Below are 22,922 nucleotides of genomic sequence, written 5' to 3' on the forward strand. Positions count from 1 at the left end.
ATATGATTCTGGTCATGAGGTTTAAGTTTGTTCAGAACACCCTTTCATGTGTCTATTTATGTCCAAACAAAGAAGCATTGTCCACGAAGGTCTGATTTCCAGTTGCCGACAGTGATTTCTAACGCACTAAGTATATGAACACAGACGCTGGCATTTTGGGGGTGGAATGAAGTAAGATTTAAGACCCTCAAAGAGCCCTAAATGGCCACTTCTATTCTTGCAACACAGAGCTTACACACTCATAAACCCTGCACTATCAATGTCTCAAAGGGGCATTCATTTTCCTCCTACTGGTGATGTCATCATTTGGAGTCACACCACATGCTAGACTCGTGTGAGGCCGTGTATGTGTGAGCTAGAACATCTTCCACTAATGTCACTGCAGGCTGAGAATCAGCCTCAGGGGAAAGTCCTGATGTCCAAACAACATCACCATTCATCCTCCAGCAGACATCACTCATCTAATTATTGTGTCGGAAAACAAAAGGACACACAGCTCAAAATGAATTGCATTAAATGGAGAGTTTGCTAACGTTTATGCCATTTTAAATATTTAAAGACTTCGCCATCCTTTGATATGTACAATCTGGCGTTTCATGTATATGTGATTTTAATAGTATTATCCCAGTATTATTCAACAGAATTCTGCACTTCAGCAACGTTATGTTAATAAAAATAAATTCAGAAAACTGAATTAGTGTTTAAATGGGTCTCAGGTGATACGCTATTCAATAATTAATATTTGTGAGGCTTTTCTAATCTAGTGTTTGAACTGAGCAAGCATGCTTTCTCCATGTGGTTATGAGCAAAAATAAATTAAAACAAGCATTAACTGAGCCACATGTTCCCAGAATGTGGGTTATAAGACAAAAATGATGAATAAAAGTATTTGTAATAAAGCATGCTGCAATAATGGATTTTTTAATGGTCATAGACCGTATCTTGTTGCCTTTCTTTTTTTATCTTTTTACATTATATATTTGATATGTATGCTCATAGTTTACTTGAACTACCTTTATCAAGCAGTCTACTCAAAAGATGTCAACCAAATACTTCTATAAGGACACTGCCATCTACTGGATTTTAAAACTCAGTTAATTTGATTTTAATCATTTTTCATCATGAACGTTGTTCAAATGATAGAGACAGGGCTCCTCAGTCACATTTTACATTCACCCTGAGCAAAAACTGTTTCCTAAATAAAATGTTCTACACTAAGAAACAGCTCAAGAAACATGGAAGCATTTGTAGAACATGCTTAAGGAATTTGAATGTGGCTTCATAGTGCCTAACTGCACACTGACATAAATTAAAAGAATGATGTTACGGTATTCAGTGAAGTTATAATTCCTAAATAATACATTACGCATATATTTTTTTATCATCTAACGCCATCTAAGCCTGTAATAGAAATTCCATCCACGAGATGGCGCTTTTGGTCGACTAATGATGTTGAGGAGGTGAACCATAATATATCACATTTTCAAGTGCAACCTTATTGTCCAAAGTCTGTCCTCAGACCAAATGCTACAAATTGTCACATTTTTGACGCATTTTAATGTTCACAATAGTCTTTGTCTAGTTTAGGTTTTTTCTTTTTCAATTTTACACTGTAAAATTAGGTCAGAACATCTTTGCATCCACTTGACTTGTTACAATAATTCCTGAAATTTCTATTCGACTTTGTGAATTTTCAGAATTTCAACTCAATTTTAAACTCATCTGTAAATCAATGTGGTGGAGAAAAATAAACGTGTAGATTTATTTTCCAATGCAGTTCTCACTGTACAGCATTGTAAACAACCTTGCAAGATGCAGAGGATCACACCCATATTAACCAATAATATATTGCTAGAGAAATGGCAATGGCATGGGGGCAGACCATGTCATTTCACATAATCATTAGCGATATAAATAACTACAAAACGACTAACAGTCGAGACACCGTGCATGTCGCGTCTTCATATCATGGTATGTTTGGTCTTCTGCATTGCATGACTTGAGCAGGGTGCATTATGCACACTTGGTATTCACACACACGCTTCATCTTTACAGCCTTGTGGATGATGCTTGACCAGAGAGCAGAAGCAGAAGCAGCAGCAGCGGGTCCGCTAGGGCCGCTCCAGTGCCGCACTCACTCAACCCTCTCCGCGCACTAACTGACGTGTTTTGCGCATTTCCTGGACCAGCCTTCAGACACACGCACAGTCGGGAGAAAAAGAGGCAGGTCTGCAGGAAACTGAGTACCGACGGACAAACAAGGATCCTGGAAAAAGCAAGTGAGTACGGAACCCTCGTAAACAACAGTCGTTCTCCTGTCTGGGGCGAATCGAAAGACGCTTTTGCGGGGGATAACTTTCCTCCCAATGCGCGGAGGAGACACATCCAGCGCTCCAGCCAGACGAGGGAACAGGCTGCTCACCCTGAGGAGCTCCAGCATATATTTCTGGCATATTTTGAGGTGTGGAATGCTGGTCGTATCGCTGCTGATACACTGTAGCTGTCCTTTTTCGCTCCGACTTGCGTTGCTGGCTGCCTACAGCGGTGTTTGGACAGCTTCGAGATCACATGCAGGTTGTCCGTAGGTCATAGCAATAGACTGCCTTTCTGTCTGGACCTTCTACACTTTGCATGCAGATCCACGAGGACGACGAAGGGCATTTACCGTTATTTCACTGGGAGAAACAATCCCGAATACAACCCGGTGGACCGTGACATACACCGGTTGAATAATTAACCAGGCGCCGAAGTGGAATATTGTTACTAAAGCTCTCAAAAGTGGCCATGGTGGTTTTTAACGGTCTGCTGAAGATTAAGATCTGCGAGGCTTTGGACCTGAAGCCCACAGCCTGGTCTTTGAGACACGCCGTCGGCCCCAAGACGCAAACCTTCCTGCTGGACACGTACATCGCCCTCAACGTAGATGATTTTCGCGTGGGTCAGACCTCGACCAAGCAGAAGACCAACAGTCCCGTCTGGCACGATGAGTTTGTGACGGAGGTGCACGACGGCCGGAAGATCGAGCTGTCGGTCTTTCATGACGCGCCGATTGGCTACGACGACTTTGTGGCCAACTGCACCATTCAGTTCGAGGAATTGCTGCAAAACGGCAGTAAACACTACGAGGACTGGGTAATGTCTTTTTTCTAGATACTTTAGGTCGCCAATGATGGAGGGTGCCTCCAAACCATGTTGGAAAATCCATTTAACGGCAGCTGTGATTTGGAACAAGGTTCAAGAATTAATCAAACTACCACCATATTCCAAAACCAGCAGTAGGACCAATTAATAGTTGTTTTTTTTTGCTGGTCTAATACAGTCTACTGGCTTGCACCAGCTAAGACTAGCTGGAAACTAGCTTCCATGTTCCAAAACACAGTCAACAGCTGGATTTTCCAGAAACAAAAGGTCGTAGGGTGGATGGGGGGAATCTTAAGTGTTCCTATTTGTTTTTACATAAAAGTATACATACATTAATAGCTCCAGCAACTACAAAAGTTAACTTACAAGTTAGTCAGAGGAGGTATCACCTGTCGCCAAATAGATGCTGCTAGCAAACAAATTTAGTACGTTAACCTGAGGAGGCAACCATAGCAACCGTACAGCTTTCCATTGTGGCCCTGGTGAAAAAACCAACATATGCTGGTTAGGTAGGTTTTGATGCTGGTTTAAGCTGGTCCTTTGCTGGGTTTTGCTGGTCATGTTGCTGGTCAAGGACCAGCATGAACCAGCAAAGGACCAGCTTAAACCAGCATCAAAACCTACATAACCAGCATATGCTGGTTTTTTCACCAGGGGTACATCGATACTCAGAGTTTAGTAGTATTTATCATATATTTAAATAGTAAACACGCCAAAAATCGGAGTGTTTTGTTTAAAACACAAACAAACAAATATTTTTGTTTGAATCAGAAGTGGCGCCAAATAACAGATTGCGTTGCACAAGACATAGGCAAATGAACAGCTTACGCCCGAAAATACCTGTCAAATTCCTTTTGAGAAGCTATTGTAGCCGATAACTGTCATAGTGAGGTATTTTATTGCCCTTTGTAAGCAACGTCAGTGTTCAAAATATGGTAACACCAAAATGAGAGCACGTGTATGTTCTCTTTACATCTTTCGTGTCATACGCCAGCAGCAGGTGTGTGTGTTGTGCTTTTCTTTTTCTCTGATGCCACCTGCATCATTTCTGCAGCAAAGGCCTCAGATGAATGCTCAGATAACCCCGGTTGCATAGAGACGGTGAAAGAGGTTGGCTGCCTGTCATAAATATTTCTGCAGCTGCAAAGAGCCATGCAGCCATCATTAATGCAGACATATGATAATCTGATGGTCAGACAACGTGCGTCTTTTAATATATTGAGGTTAGGATGGTTTACGTAGATCTGATATTTTCGTCACTTGACGTTTCTAAATCACCCAATAAACTATATTTGATGGGACATTCTACAAAATTGGTCTAAAGTCAGAGTTGGAAATGTCTTGAAAAAAATGTCTTTTTCCAAAAAAAAAAAAAAAAATTGTATGCAAATTGTGTAATATCCAAGGTACACATTTGTAGTAATTCTACAGTTAATTCTCACATTGTATTTTCAGAAAGTTTGGAATATTTGTCCTCTCCCCAAATTTGTCACTACCAAAACACAGTAATATATAATTTAAGTGTTAATATATGAGTGATATTGAGCTATTAAGATTTAGCTTACATCCACATTGTACTTTTTTTTTTCTTTTTCTATTGTATAGAAAAAAAGGTAAATCAATAACAATTACATTTTTAACAATATTTCAAGTGATCACACTGATTTCAAAGTTAAGGACTCATTAGTTTGAACATACATTGAACCAAAACAAATCACATCTTACACTGTAAAAAATAAAAAACACAATTTAAGTCAGCTTAAAATAATTTGTTACCCTGCTACCTTAAAATTTTAAGTTCAGTCAGCTAAAATAAGTTTAGTCAACTTGAAATGTTAAGTTGTACTAAGTAACGACTTAGATATTTGTGTTTGCTAAACTTAACAGATGGGTAAGTAACCCAGCTGCCTTAAAATTTTAAGTTGATTCAGCTGAAATATCTAAGTTGTCACTTAGTATAATTTAACATTTCAAGTTGGATAAACTTTTTTTGAGTTAACTGAACTTAAAATTTTAAGGCTGCCAGGTTACAAATTATTTTAAGTTGACTCAACAAATTGTTTTTTACAGTGTAGTTGATAATTTTGTATACTTTTGACAAAACATCCCTTGTTTTGGTAGTGACTGCACATTTTCGGTAGTGACAGTAATGTTTTGGTGGCGACCATCACATTTCAAAATATTAACCCACATACTAAAACACTACTAAAACATACTAAAATACATACACACACACAAAATGCATAATTGTACTAAAATGTTGTTTATTTCCCCCAAATATGAGGACTATGGGCTCTTGTCACTATATCAAAACAATGATGACATGTTTTGGTCATGACTGTTTCGGCACAGTTCGTGACAGTTTTATGGGATAACACCAAAAAAAACAAAGATATCACTACCAAAACTCCACCAAATGTTTCTGTAGTGACAATTTAGATACTTTTGACTTTTTAACTAGCTCAAAGATGCTAATCAGCACATGGTTAGCTAGCACAGTTCTGAACAGTTGTACACAGATAAAAACTAAATGTTATGGAATAACTCCCCCAAAAGTGTGCTTAATTGCAGAAAAAAAGTGTTTGGAAGTGAAATTCCTTAAAGTAACAGATTTTTCAGACTTTGCAACACATTTACCTCAAAATGACGGGGCCTATCTATTCACCATGTAGCTATGAGAGAGAGGGATCATAAATTTAGGGGTGTAATTAAAATCAGTTTCAGCCAATGGACTAAAACATACACTGTTTTGATAGTGACAAAAAATGCAAGACACTTTTTTTTTTTTTTTTTTACATGAAGTTTCCTGATTTACAAAGAAAATATAAAATAACTTTTTTTTAACTTCACTTTTTAAAAGAATCAACAATCAAAACGATAATGTTAAAAACAACAATGGAATTTAAAATATATTAAGCTTACTAATATTTAAAATATTACTGTGTGTTTCAAAACATAATAGAAGGATCTTAGTTAACATCTAAGATAGGAATACTTAAATGCTTTTTAAATGTTTTTTTGGTTGTGGAACAGCAATTTGCACCAATTCTGTAGAATGTCCCTAATATGACTGACTAGAAGTCAGAAATATATTAATTGCAGCAAAATTTTAGTGATACTTTTATAGAAATGATATCAATCAACCATTAACCATCTTAAAACGGTCATAGTTATCTAAATTAACACCACAATTATGACTGAAATATACAGCAGCTATTATAACTCATAATTTCATGACATTTAAACCATTTTACATACTTTCAAATCAGTCTTAAATCTGTATTTGATCATCACTGATAAAAACAGTGGCACAAAGGTCACATCCTGGCTGTCTTGTCCGATTGTCTCATGTTCAATCGAAACAATGAATAGTACTATAATAGAGTAATAGAAGATCAATGAACAGTACACGAAGTAATCTAGTACTAGAATAGCATTGTATATCATTTGAATGAGACCAAATCGCTCTGTTGAATATCAGTATACAGCATCAGTCTTGGCCCGTGATATGGCAGGTGTGCAGTATGTGACATGGCTTGGCCACAGACTCCGAGTGACCCTGGAAACTGCTCTGCTCTTTGTAGTCTAAAGCAGACGGAGATGTGAATTATTGATGTGCCATCATAAGCTCCGTTGTGGTGTTGAGAAGTACATTCGCCTGCTTTTATGTGGCTGTCTCAGATTGGACTGGAACAAGATTGATGCCTGTTATTAAGACTGAGGGCTTTATAAGTTCTCCTGTGTGGATAAACTGGGCATCCCGATCCGATCGATTTCAACAAGTATGAGCTGAAATATGAACAGGCAGCAGATGCATGCATAGTTAGAGTATAAACAGAAATTGAAAACAAGGAAATGAATATTTTCAAATGGTCCATTTAGATGGTAACAGCTTTCTAATTCGTATTAAAGCTGCATTGAGCTGTGTTGCTATCTAGTGTCTACACATGCAGCATTCTATGCTTCAGCCAAATCTGTTCTCCCATTATTTTACCTCCATATATAGGCTATCTTCAGTTTGTTGACACATGAAAAGTTGAGGGCTTCTTAGGTAGAGCTCACAAAGTAAATCCAGCTTGCAGTTGTTAATGACAGTGCAAACAAGTAACCATTGGCTGGTTACACCAGTCCTAAGATAAATCTTAAGCTATAGTTGGGGCTTACATGAACAATAATTTACAGCTTACACAGTGCTAAATATCAGAGCTTTGTAACACCGAATGAACTTTAAAAATACCATATATATTTATATATATATATATATATATATATTATAGGAATAATGGTTGGAATAACAAGGCTGATCAACTGAATTACACCACTGAGCAGACATATATAAGGATGAATATATAAAAAAAATTAATACATCTAAATTATGCACTTCCCTGTGTGTGGTGCAGTAGTGCTGTCAAACGATTAATCGTGATTAATCACATCCAAAATAAACGTTTTTGTTTACATAATATATGTGTATACTGTGTATATTTACATAATGCATATATAATAAATACAGTATATATTTTATATTTACATGTATTTGTGCATGTTTATATTCATAAAAATGATATTATATGTAAATATTTTGTATGTAAACATAACATATTTTTCTTAAATATATGCATGCATGTGTGTGTATTTATATGTAGATAATAAATATACACAGCACACACACATAAATTATGTAAACAAAAGCATTTATTTTGGATGCAATTAATCGCAATTAATAGGGGTGTGGACCAATTGACATGTGAATTTAGTCTTCTTTGAATCAATTCGCAATGATTCAAAATTTTCAAAAATCAATTTTCTAGTTAATATAATAATAATAGCCTAGGTTTAATAATAATAGCATGGTGTTGTCGGAAAAAATAAACAGCAACAGCAATGGAGGAAGAAAAACAAATACATCCTGCCCCATTTTCAGTGAGGGCAAGTAATTATCGATCTTTTGCTATTATAGGAAGTAGGGATGTGGCCGTATCAATATTCGTAAAGGCACGGAAAAAGAAAATGCGTTCTACAGAGCCACTAAATGGACATGGTTAGCCGGTTAGCAGTAGACTGTTACAATAGAGTACATGCAATTTCCCTTACCACTTAAACAGAGTAAGGAGAGGTGACTGATAGGACGATGGCGAATGATTTGCAGATCCTGAGCACCACTGACCAATGTGTGGTATGTACTGCCGCTCTGTAACGTACACAGTATGTGTGAGCGCAAATCTCGAAAGTGAAAGTAAAAAGCGAACATATTAATAATGGCTCCCTGATTGATACGCAATTTATATACAGGATAATTACCTAACAACATAATTGTGAGTGAAAGCACTAACATATTTTTTTCCTCCCATCACGTATTTATGTAGTTTTAGTACATGTCATTTCCTTTCCAAACACGGTGGGATTCGGGCACATCCCTAATGGGAAGTGTAAAATATTTTTGATTTATTAGGAAGATAATAGTTATTCACAGTATTAATAGTTATAATAGTTATTCATAGTATTATTACACTGATTTCTTAAGTCAGGACTACCCATACTAGACTAGTTTTTGTATCAAAATACTACTGCATTTGATGTCCATTGTTTACAAAAAATGCGAAAAACTGTGAATTGTGAATAAAAATCTAAAAATTGTGAATTGATTTTTAAATCGAGTCACGACTCCAAGAATTATTTTGAATCGAATCATCAGGTACCTAAAGATCATTTGACAGTTTTATAATTTGCATGATTAAAAATTACAATATTTAAATATTATTTATTATATTTCATGATTAATTAGGCACTTACTTTAACTCCTGCTATGCTTTAAATCTGGAATTGTGTACTACAAATATTGATGTCTTTTATAGCAATTTTCTTGTGATGTAACATTGGATAAAATCTAGGGCTGCCCCCTAATAGTCGAGTAACCATTAGCCAACAAGAAGAGGTTCGGTCGACCAAGATGTTAGTCGGTTAGTCTCAGAAAAGATATGCACAGGAAGTGGAGAAGTCACGCAGTCCGTGACGGACAGATTGTTAACGACTGGTCTATGTGGTAATGCAGTACATCGGGCAGGACATCCAAACGCTCACCTATCATTCATTAACCTCAAATATAGCTTTTTATCTGAAAGATGTATGTAGTATCAACATTACATGGCCACTCAGTCTAACGTTAACCTAAAAAATTATGCACTATTGAAGTGTCTGTGCAGAGTATGGAAGTTGAACAGCGTGCTCCCTGCATTCCCAGATGAGGCATGTCTTTCTTTCTTCAGTCATAAAGAAATTGTGTTTTTTGAGGAAAACATTTCAGGATTTTTCTCCATATAATGGGTTGATATGGTGCCCCGAGTTTGAACTTCCAAAATGCAGTTTAAATGCAGCTTCAAACGACCCCAAATGCAGTTATAAATGATCCCAGCCGAGAAAGAAGGTCTTATCTAGCAAAACGATCAGTTATTTTCATTCAAAAAATAGTTTAAATACTTTTTAATCTCAAACACTCGTCTTGTCTTGCTCTCCCCTGAACTCTGTGTATTCTGACTCAAGACAGTTAGCGTATGTTGAAAAACTCTGACCGTATTTTCTGCCTCAACTTCAAAAATAATTTCAAAATCATCCCACATCGCTGCAGAAGTACTGACACAGTCTTTGCAAAGTGAACATGCAAAGAAGATCAAACAACCTTAACAAAAAAGGTAAAACAGCGATATAGGACGATTTCAAAGTTGGGGGAGAAAACAGTCTGAGTTTTTCGACATACCCTAACTGTCATGAGCCAGAATACACAGAGTTCAGGGAGAGTAAGACAAGACGAGTGTTTGACATTAAAAAGTATTTAAATTGTATTGTTTTTATGAAAATAACCAATTGTTTTGCTAGATAAGACCCTTCTTCCTCGGCTGGGATTGTTTACAACCGCATTTGGGATCGTTTGAAGCCACATTTAAACTGTATTTTGGAAGTTCAAACTCAGGGCACCATATCAGTCCATTATATGGAGAAAAATGCAGAAATGTTTTCCTCAAAAAACATAATTTCTTTACGACTGAAGTAAGAAAGACCTGAACATCTTGGATGACAAAGGGGTGAGTACATTATCTGTAAATTGTTGTTCTGGAAGTGGACTTCTCCTTTAAGCTAAAAAAAGTACTCATTTATCAATAAATTATTAAAACGTTAATGCATTCTTTTGAGCGCTTATTAAGCTACGTAGGCAATTAAAGGCTCATTATTATGATTTATATGGTTTAATAAACGTGTGACTAATAGTCGACTAATGCTTAAAATGAATGACTACAAGTCAACCAATCTTTAGTCGAGGGCAGCCCTAATAAAAGCATCTGCTAAAAGACTAACTAAATATAAATGTAAATGCAAATTTATCTATTATGCTGATTTGATTTATTACCAGTAAGAGTTAGGAAGCAAAATGAGAAGCAAAACAAGTTTTAAACACAAATTGAAATGCTGTCCTTTTTTGTCTGCTTATTGGATCTATAAAGGTAAAAGTAATAGTATATGATTATACATTACTTCACTGAGGGTTTGTGACCTAGAAGATTTGCTTTATTAGCAAATAATGCAATCGATTAACCAGAGAAGTATTAACAAAAAGCTAGTATCTGCTAAGCCTCTGCTGAGAATGTCCCATTTTAAGAACATACAACGTTTGGTGCAACCCTACCCAAGCCTCGCGTCCTCAGGCGAGCAGGATTCCTGGCAGAGTGTGTCTGTGTGTGTCATAGTAAGTATCTGTCAAGACAAGCAAGTGCCTGATAGTGTATGAAGAGAAAAAGAGCATCAATCTGTGGGACAGATGTGTGCAGAGGTAGGCTTTGGCTGGCTTACGTTTGCATAATTTGAAAGCAGTTTGTGTGAAAGTGTGAGAAAGGTTGTAGAGGTTTGGTCAGACGACGGGAATTACTCAGTCACCCGTTTTCCCACGGAGCCTTTACATGCACACAAACACACTCACACCTATTTCAAAGCCAACTCCTCTTCGGTCGTGCCTGCACTTGCACGCTGTAGGCTTATTTTGTTCTAAAGGGCATGTCAGTGTTATGTTGTTCATCCCAGGCAGCTCATTGCAGGAGCTTTTCATCTCCATTTGCTTTAACCGAGAACTGCATGGTGGGGCCAGTTGGAGGTGTGAAGGCCGAGGTCTGCCGGCTGTGTAAACTTCAGAATAAGTTAGAGGTTGGGCTGATTCCACACGCCCCCCCATGTCTGTCCTGCACTGTCCTTTATCTGCCCTCGGTAGGGTTTCGAACTGAGAACCCGCTGTTGTTCAGAACTGGTTCCAGAATCGAATGATTTTCATGACATTTCGTTTCCTTAACAGTTCTTGAAGGCTAATGCAAACAGAACACTGTACTAAAACATTCTGACACGGCTAGTCTGCGTTCACTTGTGTAACGCACGCTCCAACACGACAGAAAACAAGAGACGAGGAGTCTTTAAGTGTGCGCTTGGCTTTAGAAGAGCTACTTGATTTTAAACCGTGGCTTGGCCTGACACTTTACGAAGTGGATGGGCTGACTCTGGTAGATGCTATTTGTTTCTCTCTCGAAGCAGCAAGTAAATTAGAGGATGGGGAAGTAGACTGTCAAACTTAGAATGAAATTAGTTTTTCCTTGAGAGAGATTAAATGGATAGAGCTTTTCCTTAATAAATCAGAAATCCTGGGCATTTGGTCTATATAAGCTGTGGATGGTCAAGCCCTTTTGAGAGAATGAGTTTGGAGACTGGCTAGTGATTTGAGGTGTAACCAAAGGCTTACATAAAAAAGTATGGAATATGTATATACTGTAACTGTCTGTAAATTATTTATTTGTACAACACTGGTAATTTCCGGCAAATATGTTACGGGGTGATTTGGGTAGTGGTTTAACAGATCACAACACAATCATGGCTGTTTTGTTGTTTGATTACCATTAACGACAGCAGCAGGTATTTATAGTCTGCTGTCCCTTTAAAGTTGAACTCCACTTCCAGAACAACAATTCACAAATAATTTACTTACCCCCTTGTCATCGATGTTCATATCTTTCTGTCTTCGGTTGTAAAGAAATTATGTTTTTTGAAGAAAACGTTTCAGGATTTTCTGCAGATAATGGACTTCATTGGTGCCACGATTTTGAACTTCCAAAATGTAGTTTAAATGCAGCTTCAAAAGGCTCTAAACGATCCCAGCCGAGGAAAGAAAGGTATTATCTAGCGAAACGATCGGCCATTGTTTTTGAAAAATAAAATTTGTATACTTTTTAAGCACAAAAGCTTGTGTAGCACAGTCATGAGATCACGACTATATTATTTGCGATTGTGGTTGCTGAATTAATGCATTTACTCAAGTGCATTGTTTTATTAGAAAAACATAGGATATTGCAATTTGGAAATATTGGAATTACTGTTAGGAATTTTACTGTTGTAATAATTTTTGTTTGTTTTACAAGTTTTCATAATGCAGACAGAAATAGTGCATATATCTTTTATATTAATTTACATAATAAATAGTTTATAATAAATTAGTACATTAGATGAGGTAAAACAAACCATGTTTATGAGTTGACATTTTATTGCTTTGTGCTTACTGGTGAAAGTGCAATACCTAAAATGCAAAGGTCAGTTTCTCAAATGACAACAATCATTATGATTATAGTTTTGAGCAAAAATATATATTTTTAATCAGTTTAGCCAATATACAACTTGACGAAATTGGGATGAAGATTTCAATGACTTAAACCAGACTAAAAAACTTTCGATTTTCTTTGACTAAAACTACACTAAAGTTAGACTTTTAGTCGACTAAAACTTGGCTAAAATAAAATGGGATAAGGTTGACTAAATATGTTAAAAACTAACAAGGACATTTAACACGGGACTAAGACTAAGTCTAAAATTGAACATTTTACAAAATTACACTAGTGAGCAGATCCACAGCAGCTTTGGCACCTGTGCTCTATTACTATAAATTGTCATTATTGTTGCATTCTCACTGGTTTGTTGGCATGTGGTTGATTTCATGCTCAAGGAAAGCGGATCTTGATTACTGAAAACCACAGGGTATTTGATGCAGAACTAACCAGACTAAATCAAATGAAAAACATTGTCACTGTATGTTCATGTTTTCTCAAACAAAGCTAATTTTGAAAATCTTAAATTTTTTTTTTTGGCACAGTCAAAGTATGTGGAAAGTACAAGTCTGCTTGAGCAAACTAATCAAAATATGAACATTTTGGGAGATTTTTATTGCTCCATTTGTTTTTCCAACGCTTGACAAGTCTTGCTTGAGTGAACCGTAGAACCCTTTCCCGAATCGCATCCTAAACCCTTGCAGTCTTCCTCGGAATCCACACTTTGGTAACGTAATGCTGTTCTGCTGCCTATGCAGGGTCAGAAAGCTTTCGGATTTCATCAGAAATACTTTAATTTGTGTTCCGAAGATAAACAAAGGTCTGTTTTGAAAAGACGTGGGTGAGTAATTAATGAAAACATGTTTATTTTTGGGTGAACTATCCTGGTAAATTGATAATGGTGTTTCTTATTTGTCGTCCCTGATGAATTAGATAGCATATTCAGTAAAAGGAGTCATTTCTCACTACTGCAAGAACTGCCTATGAGTGTGTCCTCATCTACAAGTCACTGCATGTGATATGTGTAATTATGAAAAGCCCTGTTGCATGAAGGTACATAAAAGAAAGGCTGCGAGTTTTGGTGCTGATTGAGTTTCTTAAAACATTAGAGGAGATAATAAGCCTTGAAGAACTACCAGTTTTATTTTTCTCTTTATCATTCTCTCATCCATCTTTCTTTCACTCTTTGCTGTTGCAAAGGCAGGTGGCTGAATGAATAAATGCCAAAATTGAATGTAATGTCTTTGAAACAACATTTAAAGTGAAATTGTTATTTGGCATTTAAGGGAACACAGCTGTCACTCCCAAAACTGAGATTTTAAACTGCACAGCTGGAAGGAGCTACAACAGTGGAGAGTATTAAAAATTGCGAGTCCAGACACAGACATCTTTTTCTATGGTTTTCTGTTTCCTGATTTTGTGAGTCAAGCACCAAAACAGAGTGACGTCAGTGCATTAAAGGGAAAGTTTATGTAAAGTTTAAAACTATGTTATTTACTCACTGTCAGGTCATTTTTTATAAAAGACCTTATGAGATTCAGTAGATGAATATTCGGTTGAGTGAATTGACCATATGCACGGAGCATTCTTTAGAACTTCCTAGCTAGTAAATTCCAGTGAACCTCATTTTATATGTGCTATTTATAGGTGGAGACTCTTGAAACTCCTCTCCTGCCTCATTCTCATCAGAAACTGAGAAAAATAATAATTGCAACATCATAAATCATTTAGTTTCATATTATTTATCAACATATAATTTAAATGCCAAGCCTGGTAATCCCAGGAGAGTACCTATACACATAGTTGTACATTTAAATGCTAACAGCTAAACACTATCATAAGTGTTTAGGCTAACGTTAGCTACCTAGCGATGCTTCTCTTCAAGGACATCTTAATAGTATTATTGATAATTAGTAACTTGCCTTCATAGTCATGAACACATTTTTAAAATCTTGTAATATTTTAAAGCCTTTATTATTTTTCAACTCTACAGCTGTGCACTTCAAAGATGCACTTTTCATTCATAAAGACGACATGTATTTTCATGGAAAACAATGACTTTTTAAAATGAAAATGACATGAAATTACCCTTATAACCAGAAGATGGCAGTAGAGGTTCACTCTTTGTCTGCTGCTGCCTTTTCAACTCCCTAGTTTTTTCAAGTCTTGCTTTTCGATTTTTTATAAAATGAGTAGTATAACAAATTTTTGTACTTTTACCACACTGAAGTATATAATATACTGTATGAAGTGCAGAAAGTCATTAAAATAAATAAATAATCAAGCTCAGAATTGGTTAAATACTTATATACAGTTCACTACAAATTAAACATGGTATAAGAATTAAATAATGGATTCAGTATGAATCAGTATGAATTTGAAATATTTTAGATTTAATTTAAAGGGGTCCTATTATGCTCTTTTACAAAGTCTTGATTTTGTTTTGGTGGTGTACTAGAACATGCTTTCATGCTTGGTGGTTCGAAAAACGCATTATTTTTCACATAATTTACATTATTACAATACCTTTCTCCCTAGCCTGGCACAAATGGCTCGATTAGTTCTGGGTTTAATGAAGGCCCGCCTTCCAAAAAACGAAATGTGTTGTGATTGGTTAGCTGTCCCACTGCGTTGTGATTGGCGAACAGTTTAGACTGTGTTTCTGTCCTGCTACGCCCTGTGCCAAAGCAGTTAGCGCGAGCTGGATTAAAGTGATTCTTACGTTTAAAATGTGGATATTTTTCTTTCAAAAATGCATCAGCTACAGGATGCCTTTATTAACCCCCGTGTGAAGCACTGTTTATTATGGATGGACGCACTTTATTGACTCGTTTTGGGCTGATGAAGAGAAACACCCGTCTATGCTGTTCTAAAGCTTGGGAGTGCCAGGATCATTTGTAATATAACGATTGCATTTGTCTGAAAGTAGAAAGTCATATACACCTAGGACACATGGAGGGTGAGTAAATAATACGCTATAGTAGTGTTGGGTCCTATCGTCAGCCTGCGAGATTGCCGATACATGATATTATAGTGCTAATTTATTTAATTATTTTACATACTTAGTTTCATTGCCCAAAACCAGCTCCAGCATAAGGCTAAAAGTAGCCTTTAACATTAACATTATCAGAGAACATCATCACTGATTAGCCTAGCCTATTCTAGTGCAAGTTTATGCATTTAAAAAAACACTTGTGTTATAAGTGAAGGTAATGTTATCTACACTGTATGATGAATAAATCTCTTACCACACACTGCACACGTCTGCGGCGCATTACGGCCCCGACGCGGCAACCGAAGTAGATCGTGGCTTCGGCATGTGTTTTGACCCCCTGTACTGAACACGTCTGTGGCACGTTACTGCTCATTCAGTGCTTGTGTTTATACCCACTGCGCTGCGGCTCATTGAAGCGGCTCTCCGCGCTGCATCGCTAAAGTTAGGCCAATTCCCCAACCTCGTCCCTACCCACCCCCCAACAATTCTAATTTCCTTTGGCGGGATTTATTTTAATGATATTCTAATAGACCATGTTGTGACATCATTGCATGCAGAAAATAAATGCTGTAGTCCAAAGGAGCCGTTCGTTGTAGTTTTTTTCATTGTAGAAAAGAGATTTTTTAAAAACGAAATATCTCCCTTTGGAGTGGACTTTGAAATTTGTAACTTTGTAGATCCGTTTTATGCCCAAGGATACACGCCACACACTTACTAAAATTCAAAAAGTGAAAAAGCATGATAGCACCCCTTTATTAACTACATCTCTTAAGTTTTATCTTGAATTGGAAAAGCTATTAAATAGCCTATATTCAACCAACGCAAACTTGCTACTGCTGTAGTTTTGTTACTCTGAATTTAGTCTGAATCATTTAATGCACAGCTCTATTTTTGACATCGGCTTGTCAGATGTTTAGTTTGGTTGTTACTATCAATCATAGCACTGACTCATGCATATTTAGCGGATTTACAAAATTTTGTACACTCGCGCTTATCATTCTTGAAACGGTATACATGGATGTTTGGTCCTCTTAGACAAAAAAAAAATTATTTTTTTTCCGAATTGTGAATGGATTATGTAGAGAAAACGAGCAAATGACACTACGGCACAGTACAGTTGACTGGAAATGACTGAGCTGGCTTGTCTAAAACGAAGAAGTAATCCATGCATATGGTCAATTCAATACAGTGGCAGTATATTATGAGTACACAGCAAAAGTAGTACACATTGTTTCAATTGACCCTTCACTGGGAGTTTGACTGACAGGTAATCTGAACAATCACAATGCTGGATCTGCCATTTTGGCCGAAATTTGGGGCCATTGTGTTGTTGGACATAGCAACAGTAATTGGGGTCTTTGCGATGGGTCAAATTGGTTTAGGTGAAAAAGAATGCAATATTTAGGCCATTTTAACAGTAAAATTGTGGCAGATGCCATTGGTCTCTCATACTCCAGTTCAGTAGGTGCTGGAAATGCAATATTTCATGATGATTTTCACTAAAATTACAGGAGAAGAAGAGTGGTGCATATTGGATTGTTTTTATTAGCTTCTTTTACGTCCTACAGAAGAAAATCAGGCTTACTTTGTAGTTAGTAAATGCTGACAGAATTAACTTTTTTGCTGATATTTTTAACAACTAGTTGTTCAGTTACTGAACACTGCACACTGAATTTAAATTGAGCATTTTAAATTAAATAAATTTTAAAGAAGTTTTCTAAAATTTGGTTGTAGAGTGCCATTTTCACTCCCTTAAAGAACCTGTGTGTAAAGAACAGATTTAAGTACTCAAAAGTGACAGTTTTAGCTGTTGCGTGTTTGTGGTAAGAAAGTGAAGTACCAACACTTAACCCACGCCTGAACAGAGATTCATTCAGCTCAAAGGTTAACCCTTCATTCTCAACACCTGAATGATATGAAGCTATGTACTGTGGAACATTCTCCAGTGTGAAGCGTGGAGGTAAGATCTTTGCACAGTGAAGTGTTAAAGGAGAAGTGTGTGATTTACGTGCTCGCTTGTATTTTGCATGTTTTGATAGTGCCATTGAACAACAATGCTAACAAGTTTTCGTTTTATCAACCTACGACACACTTCACCTTTAATGGTTAACCTCCCACGTATTATCCAATGGTTAACAGAAGCCGGTTAATTGTTGATTAGCCAAATTAGTAGGCTCAAATAGTGAAGCATTCTTCTGTTTCTGCTCAATTACACGTGTACCTGTTGTAATGTCAGTAATTGAGAGGCAGTGGCTCACAATAAATTGGAGTGCAATCCAGCTTTCAACAAGATGGAGCTCTCATTTTCACACACTCTTTCTCTCTGACCTTTTCCTCTGTTGTTTAATGATGGCCCATCATTATCAAGGTTTCATTGTGATTTGCAGTTTTTGTTAACCATTAACACTCCACTTATATCTCATTATTTATCTTTCTTTCTGATTTCTCTTTCTCCTCTGTGCCACTACAGTTATTCTCTCATGCTTCCTTTGGCATTTGATTGGTTGCATTGCTAAATCAGTACACCAATCAGCCACTCCACTCATTAATGTCAACAAATTTTAACAACTACTGTTTTACTTTATTGCTACTTGAAAGCAACCACAAACTCGTTCATTAATTTGTTATTTTATTTGTTTTAATTTTTTTTGTTTGTTCATTAGTTTGTTTATTCATTTATTTTTTGTTAATTTTTGTTCATTCATTCATTTTAATTAATTACTTGAATACTTTGTTTATTTATTTTATATTTATTTGTGTCCATGCATTTATTTTTTGTTCATTCATTCATTCATTTTGTTTGTTCATCAATTAGTTTGTTGGCTTATTATTTTTTCTTTTATTAGTTTGTTCATAGATTAGTTAATTCATCCATTCATTTGTCTGTTCATGCGTGTGTTCATTCATTTTGTTTCTTTGTTCTCATTTATTTGTTATATTTAATCGTTTACTTGTTATTGTTCATTAACCAGTTTGTTCATTCATTAATTTATTCATTCATTAGTTCATTCATTCATTAGTTCATTTGTCCAATCCTTAGTTCATTCGTTTGTTAATTCATTTGTTAGTTAATTTGTTCATTCATTAGTTCATTCATTCATTAGTTCATTCATCCATTCCTTAGTTCATTCATCCATTCCTTAGTTCATTGATTGATTAGTTCATTTGTCCATTCCTTAGTTCATTTGTTCATTCATTAGTTCATTCATTCATTAGTTCATTTGTTCATTCAATAGTTCATTTGTTCATTCAATAGTTCAGTCATTCATTAGTTCATTTGTTAATTCATTAGTTAATGCATTCATTAGTTCATTTGTTCATTGCTTAGTTCATTTGTTCATTCCTTAGTTCATTTGTTCATTCATTAATTAATGCATTCATTAGTTCATTTGTTCATTGCTTAGTTCATTTGTTTATCCGTTAGTTCATTCATTCATTAGTTCATTTATTAGTTCATTCATTCATTAGTTCATTTGTCCATTTATTAGTTCATTTGTTAGTTCATTCATTCATTAGTTCATTTGTGCATTCCTTAGTTCATTTGTTCATTTATTAGGTCATTCATTCATTAGTCATGCGTCCATTTTTTAGTTCATTTGTTCATTCACTAGTTTATTTGTTCATTCGTTAGTTCATTTGTTCATTCAATAGTTCATTTGTTTATTCGTTAGTTCATTCGTTAGTTCATTCATTCTTTAGTTTATTTGTTCATTCAACAGTTCATATGTTCATTCATTAGTTCATTCATTAGTTCATTTGTCCATTCCTTAGTTCATTTGTTTATTTATAATTTAATTTGTTCTTTTGTTAGTTAATTTATTTATTAGTTCATTTGTGCATTCCTTAGTTCACTTGTTCATTTATTACTTCATTCATTCATTAGTTCATTCGTCCATTCCTTAGTTCATTTATTCATTCAATAGTTCATTTGTTCATTCGTTAGTTCATCTGTTCATTCAGTAGTTCATTTGTTCATTCAATAGTTCATTTGTTCATTCAGTAGTTCATTTGTTAGTTCATTCATTCTTTAGTTCATTTATTCATTCAATAGTTCATTTGTTCATTCGTTAGTTCATCTGTTCATTCAGTAGTTCATTTGTTCATTCAATAGTTCATTTGTTCATTCGTTAGTTCATTTGTTAGTTCATTCATTCTTTAGTTCATTTGTTCATTCGTTAGTTCATTTATTCATTAGTTCATTTGTCCATTCCGTAGTTACTAAGTTAATTTATTATTTAATTTGTTAATTTGTTAGGTCATTCATTCATTGGTTAATTTGTTCATTCTTTAGTTCATTTGTTTATTAATTAGTTCATTTGGTCATTCAATAGTTCTTTTTTTTATTCGTTAGTTCATTCGTTAGTTCATTCATTCTTTAGTTTATTTGTTCATTCAAAAGTTCATATGTTCATTCATTAGTTCATTCATTAGTTCATTTGTCCATTCCTTAGTTCATTTGTTTATTTATAATTTAATTTGTTCTTTTGTTAGTTAATTTATTTATTAGTTCATCTGTGCATTCCTTAGTTCACTTGTTCATTTATTAGTTCATTCATTCATTAGTTCATTCGTCCATTCCTTAGTTCATTTATTCATTCAATAGTTCATTTGTTCATTCGTTAGTTCATCTGTTCATTCAGTAGTTCATTTGTTCATTCATTAGTACATTAATTCATTAGTTATTTTTTTCATTTGTTAGTTCATTAGTTCGATCATTCATTCATTCATTTTGTTTGATCAGACATTTTATTGCTTCATTTGCTCATTTATTTGCTTGATCGTTTCTTCATTAATTCATTCATTCATCTGCATGCTCATTCATACATTTGTTTGTTCATTCATTAATTTTTTGGTTCTTTAACTGAATATGATACAGCTTAATCTATGGTGTGAACAGAATAGTGTGTGAACTGTATGTAAACCTTTGGTGCAACACAGGATCAGGTGTAAATAATATCACCACAGACATTGCAGACAGTGTCACTCACTGAAGGATTGGTTTTCCTAAAAGGTTAACCACACAGGATGGGCTCTCAGCTCCTGGATATGAAACTCTTAACATAAATAGATAGCCTCATATTTTATTAAATGGTTTCCTGAGCGGTTTTATTGAATCATGTGTTATGAAATTGCACTTTAGTGTTTGCTTTATCATGAAGCAGCTGGGAATCTGTGTTCTCCACAGACTCACTAGTTTGTTGCTGTGTGGGAAAGGGATACTGGTGACATATGTGGGCAGTGTCTGTCGGTGTTGTGTGAAGCACTGTGAGACATTTATATTCCACTTACCTTTAAGCTTCTGACGCAGATCTGCAGAAAACAATAGTATCGTGGCTGCGTCTCAAAGCTCTTCTAACTGCCAGACACAACACACCCTCTGCGACGACATCCATGCCCTCTGTCTTTGCCCTTAGTGTTTGTTTTAGGATGCTCTTGCTGCAGGAAATAGCAGCTAAAGTGAGACTGCTGTTTATAACATGCAGACGTGACTCTTGATGATTCAACTAAATATTAGAAGGAATGAACCTGAACGCATAGTTGGATGTGTGATGTGTTTTTATTTTAAACTTTCTTGCATTTTAGCAAACTGCTGAAATTCATTGCTACAATTTCAGTGCCATTGATATTTTACCAAGAAAGGGTGCGCAGTATATTATATGCATTGGAAATTGGTCATTTTTAGAATTTTTTAATTTATTTCATATATTATCTAGTTGCTTTTTACTAAACATTAGTTTTATGTATTACATAATGCCTACTTTTGATTAATCCAGTGAATTTACCTCAAAAAATGAAGGGCACTATTGATTATTTTGTCTTAGAGGTGGACTGTATACTGGTAGACACGATTAACCTAAAGAAATTTGTCAAGATGTAGAGATTTTTGACTATCGTCTCTGTCACAGTTACACGCTCACATGATGTTGCTATGTTACATGGTCACGAAAACATAGTTTGCATGTGTTGCATGTTACATGTCTCGTGCTCAGCAGGTTGAGGTTTGAGTTTTCATTTAGGCTTTATAGGATTTTGAGTAAATTTGGACAGGCCCCTTTTCTAAATGACCATGTTATGGCTTCCCAAAGGGTAAATTTCAACATTTTTTTGATAATTATTGGTCTAGAGAGACCAGAGAATTATACTGCAGTGTTTTTCTAGATTGAGTGAAAAACCTAGGGACTAATTTGCAAAAAAAAAAAAAAAAAACACAGTTTTTTACATCTTCTCATCATTTAACAAATGATTTGATTGACAGCAGTGGTTCTAGAGGCAAAGTTTTCTGGAATGAGTAGTTTTATCATATGATATGAATATGTGCTATAAAACTGTGCAACATACAATCATTTACACCCTTAAAAAATGCAATATTGCGCCTCAGTAGCCGATTTCTTTCACATTTCTTTCAGACCTTCGGGCCCATGAGTCAAACAGGCCAACCGAGTTTCGTTCCAATCAGCCTCGGTTAACCTCGTCTAACAGATGCTTAAATTCATTGGCCAATGGCGGCCATGTTTTTTGAGAATGTCCTTGTAGACACTTGAGGTGTTTCTGACCAAGACCATGCACAACGATTTTCATGTTGATAGAACAAATGGTTGCGCAGTTATAGCCACTTTTATGTTTTTTTTCCCCACTAATAGCACTACCAAGTGGCCAGGCCCCGCAATTTTTTTCCTGTGACCTCAGATTGAGCTCTTGTGAGTGTTGTGAGTATGGCCAAGATATCTCATTCTGTTCAGGAGTTGTAGGCATTTTACTAAAAGTGGCCTTGCCCCTTTCAAATGTTTTGGCCCCCTTTGCCAAAAGTCGAAAGTTATTTAATAATTATTGATATTCGCTCTCCAGAGAATCTTTCTGCACTGACTTGGTACCAGTTGGGTGAAAAACCTAAGACTAGTTCGCAAAAGTAAGTTTTTCAAAAAATGCGAAATACCCCAATATTTCACCAGGCTCACGATCATATCTGAGGTGTGCATTTTGTCCAGTGTGAGCCAAGGATTCCAACGACATAGGACACTTGAGCATGCAACTGACGGTTTAGGAGTTATTAGAAGTTTCATACTTTTAATCGCTGTAGCGCCCCCGTCAGGTCGATTAGGGTGAGCCTTGGTCAGGTTGACTGTGGTGTGAGTACTACCATCCCTCCAAGTTTCAAGTCT

General features: G+C 35.8%; 1 protein-coding gene across 2 annotated transcripts in view; it reads left to right on the top strand.

Moving 5' to 3' along the window:
• Positions 1–1,744: 1,744 nt before the first annotated feature.
• prkceb (protein kinase C, epsilon b) overlaps positions 1,745–22,922 on the top strand; it is a 126,218-nt gene continuing 105,040 nt past the window's right edge. Inside the window, exons 1-2 of one of the 2 annotated variants that reach the window (XM_051125431.1) lie at positions 1,745–1,971; positions 2,056–3,132. In XM_051125431.1, the coding sequence (XP_050981388.1) occupies positions 2,785–3,132 (348 nt within the window). In that variant the 5' untranslated portion in view covers positions 1,745–1,971; positions 2,056–2,784. Of the gene's footprint in view, positions 3,133–22,922 lie in introns of both variants that reach the window. The other variant, XM_051125430.1, reaches the window with a different exon arrangement.

The sequence above is a fragment of the Labeo rohita genome, chromosome 13 (assembly GCF_022985175.1).
Source record: "Labeo rohita strain BAU-BD-2019 chromosome 13, IGBB_LRoh.1.0, whole genome shotgun sequence".
In the NCBI taxonomy this organism is placed as follows: Eukaryota; Metazoa; Chordata; class Actinopteri; order Cypriniformes; family Cyprinidae; genus Labeo; species Labeo rohita.